The following is an 18,473-nucleotide window of genomic DNA, read 5'->3' as shown; positions in this document are numbered from 1 at the left end:
TTAGTTGCTTGTTTATCAATTTAATTAAATATGAATGGTTGGCATTGTTTTCAATGCCTGCCAATATCTGACTTCAGCTGCTTTCCATCGCCCACTTTGTCCCCTATAATTGTATGCTAATTGCGGTTCTAGTAGATTTGTTTAGCGTTTAAAAATTTTGATTTGACTTTCATTAGAATGTTGATAGAATTTCAAGTGCATTTATTTTTAGCCGATATTCTTTGATATCGAAAAGCTTTTAAGCGTCCATTCTCTCATATAAAGGCGAAAGTTCTTGTGAAAAGTGGAATGAACGAGATTTAAGAATTTTGTTCGCAGTCTGAAAAACATCTCAGATGCCTTATCCATACGATACAAATACATACAGACATATGTAAATTGAAAATGGTTGTAGCCGTTGCTTTGTGCGATTAGAATACGCTCAGTTTACTCGGTAATTCGGGCCGCCAGTTAAGATCAAAGAAGTTGCCGTGCTTAGTTGTGCAGAAGAGCTATGCCTTGTCAGGGAGTTTTTTACAGGCTATCTGCCGGAATTCTAGTAACTAATGATAGAGCCACTTTATCCAGTATAAGTCGCTAGCGCTAATAAGTTTTGATGCTTTCAAAAAAGAAACAAAAGTGGAGTCAATAGTGAAAGTAGCATTCACTTACTAGTGGGAAAGTTTCGCCACAACACGTACCTAGTCGGATAAAGCAATCATTATTCAAGATGCCAGGTGCATCTCTTCCGTCTTAGAGAGAGCCTTGCCAGTGCTGCTCCTATCTGACTCATCAGTGTCCACTCTTCTGTTTTTGGCGGCTACTTCTGCGTCGGCCGCCTATCCAATCTTAGCACATCTGAAGGTATAAGATCGACCCTGGTGCGATCTCAATTAATGTTATAGACTATCTTCTAGATACTTTGCCTGTACGGTTCCTACAACTGCGTAAGAACATGAACTTTCCAATTGCAAAAGGACGGCTTCGATTGCGATTGCAGTATAAACAATAGCAGCCATTCTTTTGAGTCGTACGGTTTTGAATGAAGTCAGTCTGCTTTTGGAGATGGCGATTGAAAATCCTTGTTTTTGGTAGCCCCTCCTTCCAAAATCTTTGTTACCGTGGTTACTGCGGTCTTTTGAGAAGACGCTGACCCCTCATTATCATACCCCCTAAGCTCAAAGGGGGCAATGCCACATAGAGTTCTTTCGCAAGCGCCATCTGGGTGGCAAATAACATCAAGAGGCTATTGAGTTCCCTCCTTAGCGATATCTCTTTCCTTTGCAAGTCATAACCAATATTAAGTTTCCTTGATAATATTCCCTTGCTAGTCAAATTTACATTTGTGCTGGTTATTGAGTGCTTCAACTCGGCTCTCTGAAGTGCCAACTATTTTGTAATCAGCTAAACTACACAGCTCTGCTGACTTAAATTGATCAACAGCTCTGAGGATTCTTTTCATCTTAAGTGGCAGCTTTCGCGTTTGCTCTTTTTGATGAGTGAAAAAGCAGTTGGTGCGTTTTCTAGCAACCCTCGTATTGAAGCATCTTTCTGTAAGAAAAAATCATAATCTCAAGTCGTGTTTCATTAATCTGATCTAATCTAAGTGTCGCCAATGCACACCCTGACACACCTGAACATAGTACCGTTCTCGCCTACCAGATAATATCTATCAGATACTCTACCCAAAAGCTCATCACCTTTTTAACCGACAGCTACACTTCACATAGAAAATCTGTCTTCTCGTAGAATCAAATGAATAAATAAAAATAAAAAAAACTAGAAAAAGAGCAAAATATTTGACGCACTCTATATTTATTTGTGTACATTTTTTTTATAAAAGAGCATTAACATTTTTTTTTTTCAAATTTTGTTTTGTACCAAATTTATTAATTGGACTCTGGGATAGATCATGCACAGTCGAATATTGAATGACATACATATTGAACAAGATCTTGGCATCCCATTGTCATATGACGCTGCCTGGAAGATCTCCAGTCGATGGTCGAAAGAAGTGCGGGGACAACGAGGACGGCTGGGTGAGAAAATGCGACAGACAGTGGCACCGCCAGGCTCTTGTTGCTACTGCTCGCGACAGAGTTGCTCAACACGCTGCCCATTTTTTGGACTTTGCAAATTAGACACAGTCAATACCGAAGAGAAGGTTCGGGGTGTTATGAAGCATACGCAAAATGAAGAGCCACAACTGAAAGGTGTACTGCGCAGCCTCAACGAATGGTATAATACCAGATGTACGACCGTATCGGGTCGACCATTGGATTTGACGAAATTTAGCCAAATAAAGATTAAGTACAAAATTCCACCTCAAGAGATAGGCAAAATCAATAATAACGAAAAGACGCCAAGACACCATGTCAATGCCAAATCCAATGTTAGGCGTACAAGCAACAAACCTATGGTAAATAATAAGAAGAAAACAAAAGAAAAGTTGCCAAACGAGCACGACCCTAACGAATTGTACTACTCAATTGAGAAAGAGTTGCGAAATCTTAGCGTAAGTCAGTCGCGGCTTAAGCACATGAGCGTGAGCCTCTGCCGTTTGGCATACGACAAAAAGAATATGCCCAAGGCGAAGGCGAAGCCGCAGGTTTACAAGTACAGTGTTGAAAAACCTTCTAGTAATAGCACTAGTGATGACACTCGAAATGCTTCTAGTAAGTCAACCAGCTTTAACAAGACAATTACTAGTAAATTTAGCAAGAAAAGTAAATCGAGTGAAACCACGAAACAGAGTAATTCCAGCAAGAGCAATAAGACCAGCAAAAGTAGTGGGGTAAGCAAAAGTAGCAAAGCTGATGGCAAGATTAGTCCTAAAACGAAATATTCCGCGCCATCTGAATCGGCCCCCTGTGGCATTAAGGTGCCCAAAAGTTTGGGCTTTGCCGATACCAGAAGAATAAGCAACATAAAGAAGGCCAGTCATGAACAGCAGAGTGACAGCAAACGAAATGCCAAGTCCAGCAGAGCAAAAGACAAAGTCGAAGGCACAATTTCACAGGCACTGAATCGGCGGCATAACCGCGTAGCCGATGATGCGTACAACCGGAGCAACAGTAACCAGTCAACCGGCAGATATCGCACGGTTCGTTTAAAGCCAGCGGCTGCAACTCCTGTAAAACAAGCGGCCCAATCAAAACCGGCTGTGAATGTTGGAAGCAATCGCAGTCAAAAATGCAAGCCACAGACCGCTGGTGGGGGTGGTCTTAGTGTTAAACGCCGAACGCTCAGTACTGGCGCAATGGCTAGCAGAGGCGGCAGCGGCGGCAATGGCAGCGCTAAGAGGGTCAAAAAGACGCCATCGGTTTGCATATTTAAGCCAACAGTGGCGTTGCTGCCGAAAAATTGCGCCAAGTCCAAGTCTAATATGGGCTTAAAGCGAAAGAAGTCGATATGTGCACCTGTCAGAGAGTACCTGAAATGGCGTAAATGAAAATTTAATGTTTTCGGTCCTGCTGAATGTAAAATTTTTTGCTATGTTGTTCGAAAATTTATTACGCCTTTTGAATTCTGTGCGATTGTGTAGGAGTCCATTCTAAATGAGTAATGCAGAATCGCATATAATTCAGCAGGTGTGTAAGTTTTTCATGGTTTAGGTCTAAGCAATTTCAATATGTCATTGTGAATGTAATTGTATGAACGTAAGGTAATTAAAATTTTAATGATTTATGTCGAATATAATTTTTAATAATAAAAATTAACTAATTTTTTTTAATGAAGAGAGCTTAAGAGAAAATCAGTATTTAATACAGTTGCGGAATTTCTGGTAACAAATTATATATCAAATGAAATGCCATTTTATTTTCTATTTTATGAATCTGTTTTACAATTGAACTCTTTAAGGGGTTACATGGGTTTCGTCGGGTAAAAAAAGGCCTACTTTCAATACATTTTTTTTCTATGTAAAATATTAATTATTTAATTGAAACTTTATTCTGTCTTATCATATTTAAAGAATAATTTCTGAAATTTTCAAAAAACAAAAAAAATTTTAACTCCTCCATTGTGACGTCATTTCCGGTGACCCCTCGAAAAAAAGGTGCGTCCGCGTTGTCAGCATAACTCCTGACACGATCATCGAAAATGGAAAAACAAAAATAAGTGCTTTAGTTAAGACCATAAACTCGTGCTTGAACGAAGGAAAGAAAAAAAGTAAAATTTGGAATTTTGGCAGACATTTTTCCAAAAAAATTAAAATTTCTGTCAAATTTGCTTGAAGTTTCGTTTTTTTTTTAAATAGGTGTAATTGAAAAAAAAAATTTCCTTCGTCCAAGCACGAGTAAATTGTATCTCGAACACCTGTGTAAAATTTCATCAAGATCGGTTGAGTAGTTTTCGAGAAAATTTGACAACCGACTTCGAAAACACGGTTCCGAGAAAACGCGTTTAAAATTTTGAGCGCACACATTCCGAAGGCTGTATTTCCGAAACTATTATTCGGATCGACTTGAAAATTTAGGATAATATTCTTGAGATGTTGTAGAAATTAATAAGCCACAAAAAACAAAATTCGATTATTTGAAGCCACGAAACCAATGTAACCCCTTAAAAGAAAAATACAAAATCGGATGTCTCCAAGTTCACCCCATCAAGACACATTGCAACTCATTTAAAGGGTGATCAGATTGGAGATACTTTTTCCAATAGGGGGTTTTGACAGATCACGCCTGACTACTGTCAATCTCAATACAGCATTTTTTTCAGTATTCATTGACATTTCATCATGGAAAAAATGGCACAACTGTATTACGAAAATCGACGCTCTGTGAAAAGTGTTCATCTCGTGCTCAGATCAACTTATGGTGTTCAGCGATGAGGTCCATTTTTGTTTTAATCGCTACGATAACAAGCAAGATTGTCGTATTTGGGCTGATGAGCAACCCGAAGTCATTCAAGAACATTCATTACATGTACTGAAACCAACTGGTTGGTGCGGCCTATGGGTGGAGGAATCATCGGCCCATATTTCTTCAAAAACGATCCTGGCGCAAATGTAATATTGAATGTCGCGGCGCGATAAACGACTTTTTGTTACTAGGAATTAAAGCCCGTAATCTCCACAACATTTGTTTCCAACAAGACGCAACATGGCACTACTTGCCATACAGCCTGTGAAACAATGGATTTACTGCGTCGCCGTTTCGGTGAGTCGAGATTATCTCTCGTCTCGGAGCAGTGGATTGGCCACCAAGATCGTGTGATATCACTCCTTTGGACCTTTATTTGGAAGGCATGTAAAGTCTAAATGCTTTGTAGATAAACAAGCTTCGATTGTGGCTTTGGAAGCCAACAATACGAAAGTTATTCACGAGATATCGATCGAAGTCATCCAGCGAGTCATTCAAAATTGGTGTTTACGGATGACCGAATTACGGCGCAGTTGCGGCCAGTATTTGAAAGGGACTATCTTTAAAAAATAAATGTCATGAATGGTTCTACACAAAAATAGTAAAGATTACCCAATCAATTTGAATTTTCGTTGTTTTATTTCAATTTAAATCCGATGTCTCTAAATTGATCACCTTTTATGAGATTTTTGTGTAAATCGGTAAGATACATACAAATTTGCCGGTGAAACAATATTTTAATATAGGTATAGTGAAAATTTGGAATAAATAAGAAATCGCACTGAATGCTGCTCGTTTTGTTTTTGTTTTTTGCCACTTTTTTTAAACTACGCAAGCAACCCCAAATCTTTTTCGGTCTCGTATGGCATTTCTTTAAAGTCAGTTGTACAAAAATTTTTAATTGATATTTTCAAAATTTATATCGCAAACACGGTAAAATAAAAAGGAAAAAATGTGCAATTCGTGTTATAATTATCGGAATGGTTGTTGTACCTCATCAACAAGCCACAATTGCAATGGTTATTGCGGCGCTCGTAAATGTCCAAAAATAAATTATTGCTATCCGAGAGTAGAAAATCCGAATAAATGCGCCTGTTGTCAGCAGCTACGATGCAAAAATAATGATCTATTGCATCAATTGTGCGCCGTACCCGGCACGCGTGCGGAAACTATGAGGAAAATACTTCTCGCCGAACCCCCATCAAAATCATCATCTACGCGGATGTCAAAACAGACGATACCCCTATTGAATTATTTAGGCGGAGATCTCAGTTCTCAAAGATTATACGAATACAATGGCAATCAGCTTGACGTTAAACTAAAAAAACGTTTCCTATTGAAATACTTAGGCGACGATACAAGTTCTCAAAGCCATTACTCGCAAAATGGCAATCAGCTTGACGCTAACCAAAAACAACGTTTACTATTGAAATATTTAGGCGCAGATCCAAGTTCTCAAAACTTATACGCGTACAATGGCAATCAGCTTGACGCTAACCAAAAACAACGTTTACTATTGAAATATTTAGGCGCAGATCCAAGTTCTCAAAACTTATACGCGTACAATGGCAATCAGCTTGACGCTAACCAAAAACAACGTTTACTATTGAAATATTTAGGTGCAGATCCAAGTTCTCAAAACTTATACGCGTACAATGGCAATCAGCTTGACGTTAACCTAAACCAACGTTTACTATTGAAATATTTAGGCGAAGATCCAAGTTCTCAAAACTTATACGCGTACAATGGCAATCAGTTTGATGTAAACCTAAAACAACGTTTACTTGAGCGGTTGCTCAAAACCAACACCGAGGCTCAACTAAAAACGCGTGCAGTTGCAAAGAAAAAGCAACTACGTGACATGGTGGAACAAATTAAGAATTGGTACATAAAAGAAATGGCGGAAACCCCTGGGGAACCTGAACTTGGTGTCTATATTATACCAGGTCTTCCAAGCGGTCACGTTTCCCAGTTGAAAGGTAAAAGTTTAACGAAATCATCATTTATAAGACCAAGTGGTAGTCGCCCAGCGATGCGCAGCTTCATAGCAGGTTTTACGGAAGAAGACGAAGCATTTGTATCAAACATAAGCTCCGATATCAGTTTATCAAGCCACATGAGTGTTATCAGTCTAAATGTAAAGCCAGATTTGCTGCCAAATGCTTTAGCAATTGACGAAAAAGTGGCATTAGAAGATTTTCGCGAGCTACTCAAAGAAGTTCAGAAAAAACCCAAGCGGCCGATACTATTCCATTCGCCATTCCAAAGAGATATGCCGTGGTCTTGGCGCAATTACGATCCGTTATCGGATATGCCATCTGCTTTGAAGGCCAGCACGTCACAGCGTAAATCCCAATACAGCCCATGGACTATGAATGTTGTACAAGAGTTGCTAACCGGAAATGCTGTGACAGATAAAAAGTTAAAAACAAATAAAGAACTGCAAGGGATGGTAAATAAATTGGCGATTGAACTAAAGCGACGGAAAGAGTTATCTTATACAAAATTGCGTCACCCACACCACCAGCGAGTGCACAACCGTAAAAGATCATCGCGTTAGCTGATTTTTACAAGTATAGCTGGGACTTTATTGATCTAAGTGAAAGAGGTGCGGGTTTTATGGTATTCCTCTGTGCGTGGAATATAATGCGCTGGTGATTGTGATATGAATTGTGTATTTTTTATTTAATTTTTTCTTAATTCAATTTGGTGGAATTTGCAAGAAACAAAAATTGTGTGTGTAAATAAATCAAATTGTATTGAGCGTGGAATGTTTTATTATTGTTATTAGCGTAAATCCCAGTCAATATCTGCCTAAAATGTCGGAAAAGGCTTCCATTCTAATGGCTTTTGAAGAATCCCCTGACAGAATATCTAATCTTTGGCCAAAAACTAAGTTGAACCGAACGTTTGCTCATAACTTAACGAAACGAAAGCCAATGACTTCTTAAGCACCTCAAAAATATTCAAAACTCTTCAACCACATATTTTTTAACATTCTTTCGTTTGGCACTCATATTTTAATGTTTCATAGATAGTAACTTGCCTATTCTTTAATTAAATTCGACTTCTCAAACTGTTGGCAACCCTCATCAAAAGCATTTTGAAACTAGAATCCTTTTAAATCTCTTTTTTCTGATGTGATACATATTTCAATTAACTGATAAATTACGTTGAATGTTGAACGTTATGTTTAAAATAGGTGGCAACCCTACTGCATGTAGTTAATCAATAAACTCATTTGAAAACCACTTCGATTGATACCCATATTTTAATAACTCATACAACTTATTAAATAAACTAAATTTAACAGGTGGCAACCCTCTTATAGATATTTTCAAGCTAAAACCTTCTCGAGCCTCTTTCGTCTAACGCGCATATTGTTATATATATTACAGTTACCTCCCGTAAATTAAAATTAAATTTGGGTTTTTAAATAGGTGGCAACCCGCCCAACTGTTGTTTAGAAATATAGCCATTTCTAGATCATTTAGATGTGTATCCTTAGTTTAATATATCATTTAACTTACTAAATAATTTAAATTAATAAACAGGTGGTAACTCGCTTAAAAATATATTATTTTCATGCTGCAATCTTCTTGAGCTTCTTTCGCCTGCCCCCATAGTGTTATACAAATTTCAGTTACTTTCCCTTCAATTAAAATTAAATTTATTTTTTAAACAAGTGGCAACCCTCCTATATGCCGCTAAGAACAAAGTATTTTCAAAATCTTTTTGATTTATACTCACATTGTAGTTGTTCATTTAACTTATTAAATATTTCAACTTAATTTTTTGAACAGGTGGCAACCCGCGAAAGCATATTTTCATGCTAGAATTTTCTTAACCCTCTCTCGCATGAATTTCATAGTGTTATAGACATTTCAGTTATTTAATTTCCTTAATTAAAATTAAATTTGGGTTATAAACAGGTGACAACCTAAACCACGTGATTAGCAATAAAGTATTTTCAAAATCATTTCGATTTATACCTCCATATATGTAGTGATTTATTAAACTTATTAAATAAATTGAATTTAAATTTCTAAGCATCTGGCAACCCTCTCAAAATATTTTCAAGCTACACCCTTCTTAAACTCTTTCGTCTGAGGCGCATGTTTTTATATTATTTCAGTTACTTTATCTTAAAGTAGTTTTTTAATTTTCTAAACATCTGGCAACTCTCTTGAAATATTTTCAAGCTGCAACCTTCTTCAATTTTTTCGTCCGTTTGAAATATGATAACAACTAGATCATATTTCAGTTAACTTTCCTTACATTTATATTAAATTTGGTTTTTTAAACAGGCGGCAACCTTACGACAGGTTTAGCGGTAAAGATATTTCAAAAGGGTTTAGATTTATATGTACTCGTACATTGCATCAAAATTTCGTTTTATGCTTAAGATACACTAAGATTTTCACTCGCGAGCAATTCTGCGATATGCTAGTCTTTCAAATGTGGATCTTCCCTCTGTCTCGCTTTGAAAGTCGTTTCCAATTTATTTATTTTCAGCTGAAGAGTTGAATCAGTTCAATATTTCTAGGCTTCCCTTTATTTATTTACAGTTTTTCTCTATGCCTTTTTTGTTAAGAAAGTCAATCACTTGAAATCAAAGTTAGCAGTTTTTCATAATTTTGATTTTCTCATCAGCAAAATTAAAAAGAAAAAAAAATCGGAAAGCAAGAAATTAAAATTTTTAAACAAAAATGTATAAATCTTACAATCTCAAACAAAATCGTCAATTTCATCCGCTTTGTAACAAGAATTACCTCGACGATGGCCAGTTATTCAGTGACTTTCAAGATTGGCAGCCTTCTGTTAAACAGCCCAAAAAGCGTCGGTGTTTGAAACAAATGCCAGCGAGGCCAGTGCCTACGGCAAGAGCTCTAAGGCAAGCTATGACCTCATCGAATGCGATGTACGCCAATGCACATGTGGAAGTTCCATTGCAAGAGTACAAATGCCAGAGCGATATGTGGGAATATAATTTGTTGCACAAATCATATTTAGAACCAGAAATTTTAAACGGCGTAGCATATAAAAAACAACAAAGCGACCCAAAGAAGCTGGAAATGAATGCATTGTTAAAGGGTATGGATAAATGGTACACAGCGGAAATGGAAAAATTTTGCCCCAAAATAGTGCCGAATCCCCAGAAACCGAAGAAAGTCAGAGTTTCATTCTGACGATGACGAGAACGTTATAGAAAAAAGGTGAAAATGATGTATACGAGATTTAGAAGCTCACATTTTTTCTACGACGCTTCTCCATGGATGAAATGGCTGCACACCTGAGGGTAGTATTTGCATGTTTATGACAAAATAAAAATTGTAGTACCTTGTAAGAATTTGTGTTGCTGCGAAAACATACTATTTTATAATACGTAATTCCATTTGGCCTTAATAAATTTGAAATTTTTTGCAAATGTATGTAGGTGTTATGTTCTAAAACTCACATTGTGAAAAAAATCCGTTGAATAAGTAAAAACTGGACTGGATGTGGACCTAGAACGAATACCTTTCGATCCGCTAAAGAAAGTTGGCGCTAGAGGATGTTCCGTCATATGAAAATTTAACACAAATTTAAGTGTAATTATTGTTCCAATCTCCAGAATCTTAGCTAATAAGCGTTCATGAATAATACAAAGAGTAGGGAACCTAAAACACTTCTATGAGGCCCTCCAGAGCAGGCAATGAATATTTCAGAGGATATACCATCAATACTGACGTAATTTATACTTTTCTATAAAATGCGTCAAATGAAGGGTTTGTCTGGTAGACTTATGGCACTTCTATTTATGAATCTGAGTAAAGATGAAAGCCCATAATAGGGCGTTATCAACACTGTGGGGAGTCGGTCCAAGTTCCATATTTGATCTCCGAAAAATATCTGTATTTCATTTTTAAACTTTCCGTACTTCTACATGCTACTTATGATGATGAATCGGATCTACAGTCTAGGTCAACATAAGCCGCAGCAAGTTAGGTCACAGGTGAGAATCTCAATCTGGTATGGCTTGTGGTATAGAACATAGAGATCTAAACTACCTGATTCTTCTTCGTATGATCGCTGCTCATGAAATTTTTTTTCATTTTTCGTTTTGATTACAGCTTTTTAGTTAAAGCTTGAAAAGAGTTGAGTAGCTTTGGTATTGCCTTCTCATGGAGAGTAGAGTAATGACGGTTTTGGCTTAAAGGAGCCGTTCTCAAATAAGATCAAGAGGATACCGCATCAACTCTCGATATGGCCAGATTCGAAACCAGCCAAACTTAAACGATTATATTTGCAGTAGTTTCGGCCACTAAGACTGATTTGGGAAGAGAGTCCTGAGAATTAACTGAAACCTTTTCTTTGAAAACTACACAACGGTTTGCGCGTAGCCAATTTACAAAGAGATGACGAATGCAAATGGGGAAAATGATAAGCATGGATCTGATCGGCTGATCACCTATGCAGATACAATCCGCATGTAATTCAAGGAACTCCATGCCCTCCTACCTCACATTTCCCTATATAGCTAATCCATCCCCATATCGACTTGATGTGTATTGCATTTTAAAAGGAATGAAAGTGAGACATTTAGTGACCATCACTAATACTTGGCTATCAAAAGACAGGAGGAAACGTGGGAGATCATCAGTGGTTTCGCGGGAAAAATTTTCCGGATAAAAAAGCGGGGCCTGGACTGGACGCAGACACATAGACCTTTGTAATGAGGAAGATGGAGTGCCACTCTGATGTAATGCGAAATCGGTTCCAGGTTGGGCGACGGTAACAAACGCGGGAGAGTTGTTTAATCTCTCCTCCGGTCATACCATTGCGGCGACGGCAGCTTTGATGATGCATTAGGGCACCTCATCCACAAAAAAAAAAAAAAAAAAAAAAAAATTGACAGAATAAACCTTGGACACTTCTAGCGGTGTTACACTAGTAAACTGTCGTCAGCCAACTGTTGCTCTCACTGCGATTAATTTCTTGTTGACCATAACCGACCCCTTCATGAACTTCGAGCCGAATCTTGGTTGCAGATGCTACATTTCGCCGCACCTCCTTTGAAGGTTCTTTTTTACTTAACCCAGCGTAAAGTGAATTCCGTCTTGTCGCACAAAATTATTGCAGTGTTTATCAGTATAAAGCTACTCCTCGCATTGGAATATCATCAGTTGCCATCACTAGAAATTCCAAAAAGAATACTTGACATAAAATAGAAGAAACAAAAAATCGATGCACTAAATTTCAAACTCTTCGGATTCATATGTAAAATTGTATTTTTCAATTTCGGAAAGCGATAAATTGCCAGCACGAAAAAATAAACAATCCGCACCTTTACAAAAACGACTTGGCCATACAGCTCCTCGATTACCGAAGGATTTAGAAGCGTCCAAATGTTATCGCAACAAATTAGAAATAGGTGCTTGAGTATTTTGGAGAGAGCCAACGAACATTTGCGGATTTTAGCATGCGCACTCTTGGAGATACCGTGCAAAAACACAGATACCATCACGGAACCGCTGCTCATTATAGACGGAATCTTTCCTCCAACAAACTATGAAAGCGCCGCTGCGTCTCAATCAGAAATAGAAGAAAATGCTACAGATTTTACTATCAATAAGAAGCATATGACGCACAGTAAAATAAAACCATCGTCTCTTCCAACTTATACTAACTTCCTCAAAAATGCCAAATGTGAGGCACTAATCGATAAGATTGACCATGAAATATATATGGAATATTTAGATCAGCTGCGGAGTGTTCTATATGAGGATGACGAACATATGTTGCACGAAGAGCAGATTGATAAATGTAGTCGCAAAAACTACTTTAAAAATATTAATAATTGGGAGCTTCGTAATGGAACTGGCCGAACGCTGCCAATGCGCTGTCAGTTAGCACCTCAACCCGAGCCCAAATTCCACGCTCAACTAAAAATGTTACACAATATAAACCACTACATCGATATGTGCTGGAATCACCACCAATTTGATAGTGGCGTTGACAGCGAATGTTGCCGCTGTGGTGGTTTATCACCTACAAGAAGGTCGTTTACCGAATACGATTGAATGAACTATGATTGGTGTAAGCCGTTGAAGAAGGAACTGCGACGACGCACAATGCTTTTGGATAAGCTTAAAAGGGAGTTAAGTTGCGTGCAATAAAAAGTGCGTTCATGCAGGTATGGACGATAATCTACGCCTCTTTGCTGGGTCGGAGTGCTCAAACGGCTCATCATTACTGGAGTCGTGTGAAGCTCAAATTTGAATTTGTGTGGATTGTCGATTTTTTCTTTCTTTTTTGATAAAAAATTATGAAATAATTGTAATAGAACAGAAGAGATATTTGGCAATAAAGAAGTGCTTGACACATGTGGAGCGAAGTTCATCTCTGCTTTATTTTACTTTCCGAAAGAACTGCGGAACTGAAGATCAATAATCATACATCATAACAGTTGTCCTTGTAAAAGATCTGCACATTTCAGAGAAGCTAGATAGACTCATCTCTGAATACTCCAGAGAACCTGGATATATTTTTCGTCGTATGAAACCTGAAACGCTACGGATCGAGTGCCCACCTATCCCTTTCTATACAGGGTTGCCAATATTCGACGGACCCATCTGGCGACCCTGTATCTTTTGACAGATCGCTTAATGACATACCGCGTTGGAAGCGTCAGTCCAAGCAGATTTTTACCATGGAACAGTACGCGGCACGCGAACGCTCCCAAATTGTTGAAATTTACATTCAACAAAAGAAGTCAATTGTGATAACTCAACGTGCGTATAAAAAATTAAATAATGTGAAAAGTGCGCCTTCTAAGAACACCATTAAACGTTTGTACGAAAGGTTTTCGACTGGTGATGCTCTTTCTAATCCAAAGAGGCCGAATCAAAATCGACCAAGGCGTCGCCAAGGACATCCTAAAATCGCCGTTCTCAGCAGTTGGGCATTGCTCGGACCACTTTACAACGAATTATCCGTATTGATTTGCAATTATTCCCGTATAAGATTCAATCGACGCAAAGATTGTTGCCTGCGGACAAGCCTTGTCGATTGGAATGGGCCCAAAGAGTCATCGAAATCCGTCGGGTCCGTCGAATATGGGCTACCCTGTACTTCGTATGGACTAACTTTGAGGTATAAGAAAGAAAGACGCCATAAAAAAACTATTTAGTCCCTGGATCGCTAAAGCAAGACTAAACAACTGAAGTACTGATGGTAGTTACTAGCAACATATCGAATCCGTTAAGCAAACCAAGTGAGGTTCTCTCATAAATCATTTTTGAGAAGAAAATACTGATAACGAAAATACTGAGCACTTCGTGCGAGTTGCGTATACCGTCCCTTTCTACAGATCTGACGCACTAAAAAAAGTGTGAAACAAGTATGAAAAAATGCAGCTACAATCACTGAATCACTACACTTTCTAGGCGGAATCGCTGCCTTTGCGAAGCCAGAAAAGGCGAGTAGTGGGATGGTGGGAGTTAGAGTCAGCAAAGCGGGTTTATCCGACCAAGGCACAACTACTAGGTAGGCAACAGTAGAGCAAAAACAACTATGGCGTGTATTTTGTTGTTGCTTGAATTCTCTAGACAACAACAAAAAACTAAAAGATAAACAAAGTTTAACAATTTGGGGAACAGACAAAAATCTAAAACAAAAGCCGAATCAACTTCTTTACTTCTAACAGACTACCTTGTTGAAGTGCCTTGAATCGGACCAACCTGGCGAGGTAACCATAGAGAATAACTGAACTTGAAAAGAGCATTACGAACGAATTGCCGGTTCTTACTCGCTCTGTACTTGGAATTTAAAAACTTTGAAGTTTACAATTGGAAAACAGGCTGAATAACTCTCCGCCCTAGGCCACGACTTGGTATGACTGGGATTATTTTTATTACCTGAGTGCCAGGAGTCCTAAAGAAAATAACTTTCAATCCTTCATAGAACGAGTCATTCTGAACTATAATATATCGAACAGCTATCCGATAGTGCCCTTCAAACAATCCCAATCGGCTGAGAAAGTATAGCGAATTTTATGAAAAAGTGTAGTTTACAGGATTTAACAAAGGCAGACCGGAATCAATAAAGGATACGGAGGAATCTACGATGGAGGAAGCGAGGAATTACTAGCAGAAAATATTATATTAATAGAAGGTTAAACTCCTAAAATATACTTATAAATTCGCGCTTCTTAGGCAAGGATTTATGAAAGATGTTTTCAATAATAGAAATAATAGAAATCAGTATTGAGTAGGGTTACCACGGTGTTCAATAATACACATGTTTATATATAAAAATGAATGTTTGTCTGTATGCCATCGATGACCTCAAAAACTATTGGAACGATTATTATAAAAATTGGTATATATATGTATTTTTCCACGGAGAAGGTTTGTAGATTATGCTCATTGCTGCCACTCGCCACCAGGGGGCGCTGCGGAGTAGCAACGCGCGCCGGGTACAGCTAGTAATCCATAAATTTGTATAAGTCCTACTTTCTTTAACTTGTTTCGTTGTATGTAACAATCTGTGAACTTTATTTAAATGTAAAGTTCAGGGCTGCCATTTGGAAAGCAGTTTTGAACAATTGGCAACCCTGTAAAATCTAGTAGTAGTCTAGTAAAATACTTAAAAAAATTAATTTAATTATTTTTTCTTTTTTGCGTACTACATATGCGGCCTATTACTTTGGAGCTCTTAAACCTAGGGTTGCCATCAATTTATTTATACAAAAGTCTCGTGTAATTCTAACGTTTGCTTTCAAGTCACTTAAATTTGGGGAAAAACGTTAGCAGGAATGCCATAGAAACATTAGTAATTAATTTATTCTTATTTGAGCTTAGGTGACATACAAAAAGGTACCATCTAAGAATTATTATTTTCATGAACTTTTTTTACAATAAAAAAATGAAATATTTAAATTTTATTGCAATAAAAAAATCAGATGTTTAAATTTTTTAGGCTTTTTATTTAACTTCTTTTACATACAAAAATAATTTTAATAATTTACAAAATGACGCTGAAGTTGACCCTCGCGAAAAATTGGACCTGGGCCGTATTGTTCATATGTTGGCTCTTCTATTTATGAGAAGTGCCTCATAAATTTAAATTATGAAGAGATTAATTTTCTTTTTACACCTATGTAATATAATTTTTTTGTGCTTAAGTGTTTACTTTTTATATTTTTTCTTACTGAATTTGGTGATCAGTATTGAAGAACTCGTGGCCACACAGAACCACTTCTGGTCGATGTGAAATCATTGATGAGGCAAGTTTACCCTGTCTAATCTAAGGTGTGTAACGATATTCATATGTTTTCTCACTTCGATTCGTAAGGTGGATTTTTCTTCTCAGATTTATGCTTACATTTGTTGATATTTTCATATACCCAAGAAGATTTTGATGAGTCTAATTTTTCAAGCAAAAAGAAAAGAATGAAATTTCTAACACCTTTGCGCTGATTTAACTTTTATTAGAAAAAAAAATTATTATTTTGCATTATATGCCCACATTTACTTTCCTATAAAATTGCTTATTTACAGAAAATATTTCCATTAAACCGATATTTATATAATTTTTTCCCCTTACTTTTTTTTTTCCAGGTATGTCGACCAAGTAGGCGAATTACAAACAGCCCACAATTGCCATATTTATATTTGTTTACGCATACCTGAGGTATTTATGCACTATTGTGTTTATACGAACGTCTACTGATTTATTTACAAATACATACACACAGACCCCACAGTGTGCCGCCGTTACAAGTTTTGGAAAATAAACTTTAGTGCGCAAAAAAATCTTCTGCATTACACAGTTTTTGCCTTAATGAGCCAGCTCCACTGATTATTTTCTAACATAGTCTGAGCGACTTTGTGGCAGACATTCTGTTACGTCAACGCATTTTTGAGCTTTGTAAAATAATTACAAATGTGAAATGAAAAAAAAAATTAACATAGAAAAATCAGTTAAATGTACATAAAAGCAGGATTTATTCAGTGGAGTGAAATAAAAATTAACATAGAAATATCAGAAAAAGTATGCACATAAATGCAGAACTAATTCAGTGCAGTGCAATTTATTTACAAAAAATGATGCAGATGGTGTGTTGTTTCTTTTTTTTTTCGAATGAAACGAGGCGCATAAACATCACGCTAACGATCATTGGCGCCATTAGCGCTTAAAAATAAAATCGCGGTTGATTCGACTGTGGCGCATTATACACACATACTACTGTGGGCAAAAAGTAAGGTGAATTTATTTGTCAAACTTCGCGGGACTAAAATTTCGCTCTAGTTCTTTTTTTCATGAGTTGGCAGCACTGTTAATAACATCTGGGCCAACTTTCATGTGAATGTCATTATCAGTAATATATTTACGCTTGTGTTTACCAAACGACCAAGAGTGCATTTTTCGATTTTTACAATGTCAGATTTGATTGAGCAGAGAAGTGCCATCAAATTTTGTTTGCGGAATGGAATTTCGGCTGCGGAAACGTTTAGCATGTTGCGGAAGGCATTTGGTGATTCGACCATGTCGCAGAAAAATGTTTATAAGTGGTACAAAGACTTCAAGCCGACCATCGACGTCAACAGATGACCAACACGTCAATAAAGTGAAGGAGTTAGTGCTCAAAAATCGTTGGTTGACTGTTAAAGACCTTACTGATATGATCGGAATATCAGAAGGATCTGTGAAAACCATTTTGAAAGACCATTTGGGCCTACGAAAAGTCAAATCTCGTTTGGTACCGTCGCGTTGATGTGTGTGAAACAATGCTTTCAGACTATCAGGACAAGCTCAAATGCATCATTACGGAATATGAGACTTGGGTTTATGCTTACGACCCTGAAACAACCGACCAATCAAGCGAATATCGTGCTAAAAGCGAGGCCAGACCGAAAAGAGCACGTCAAAGTCGTTCAAAAATAAAGGTCATGATGACAGTTTTTTTCGATTTTCGTGGTGTGGTGCACTACGAATTCCTTCCACCTGCCCAAACTGTTAATAAGGAATATTATTTGAACGTTATGCGTCGTTTACGTGAAGCAATTTGTCTAAAAATACCAGAATTATGGGCCAACAACTCTTGGTTTTTGCATCACGATAATGCACCGCCGCACACTGCACTCGTTCTTCGTGACCATTTCGCCAAAAATTCCACGCATATCGTTCCGCAACCACCGTATTCGCCTGATTTGGCTCCGTGTGACTTATGGCTATTCCCAAAACTCAAGACACCACTCCGGGGAACCCGTTTCGAGTCGATTGGGGAGATAAAAACTGAATCGAAGAAGGTGCTGATGGCTATACCGGTAATGGACTATTTGGCATGTTTCGGGGATTGGAAAAATCGTTGGCATAAGTGTATTTCATCGAGAGGGGATTATTTTGAAGGGGATGAAATTGATTTACAAGAATAAATAAAGATTTTTCATTTTATCTTTAGATCTAATTATCTAAATAAAATAAAATCTTAAAACTCACACAACTCTATTAATTTTAATTCAATTACAGTCAAATATAGCTCATTTGACGCAAAATTAAATTTACTATAAAAGTAGTGTACTAAAAAAAATCCTCAATATCGGATAATATCGTAAAAATTATGTCAAAGTCGAAAAAATAGAG

The 18,473-nt window shown here is 37.3% G+C and overlaps 1 protein-coding gene across 1 annotated transcript; it reads left to right on the top strand.

Annotated features, from left to right (window-relative positions):
* Positions 1-1,768: 1,768 nt before the first annotated feature.
* LOC129248654 (uncharacterized) lies at positions 1,769-3,657 on the top strand. The gene has a single exon (XM_054888287.1). The coding sequence runs from the start codon at positions 1,892-1,894 to the stop codon at positions 3,428-3,430; it is 1,539 nt and encodes a 512-aa protein (XP_054744262.1). The 5' UTR covers positions 1,769-1,891; the 3' UTR covers positions 3,431-3,657.
* The last annotated feature ends 14,816 nt before the right edge of the window (positions 3,658-18,473 follow it).

Source organism: Anastrepha obliqua, chromosome 5 (assembly GCF_027943255.1).
Source record: "Anastrepha obliqua isolate idAnaObli1 chromosome 5, idAnaObli1_1.0, whole genome shotgun sequence".
Classification (NCBI taxonomy): Eukaryota; Metazoa; Arthropoda; class Insecta; order Diptera; family Tephritidae; genus Anastrepha; species Anastrepha obliqua.
This window is presented reverse-complemented; position numbering and strand designations above follow the sequence as displayed.

Excerpts from the sequence above, each read along its gene's own strand:
- LOC129248654 (XM_054888287.1), top strand. The coding sequence starts at position 1,892 with ATGCACAGTCGAATATTGAATGACATACATATTGAACAAGATCTTGGC.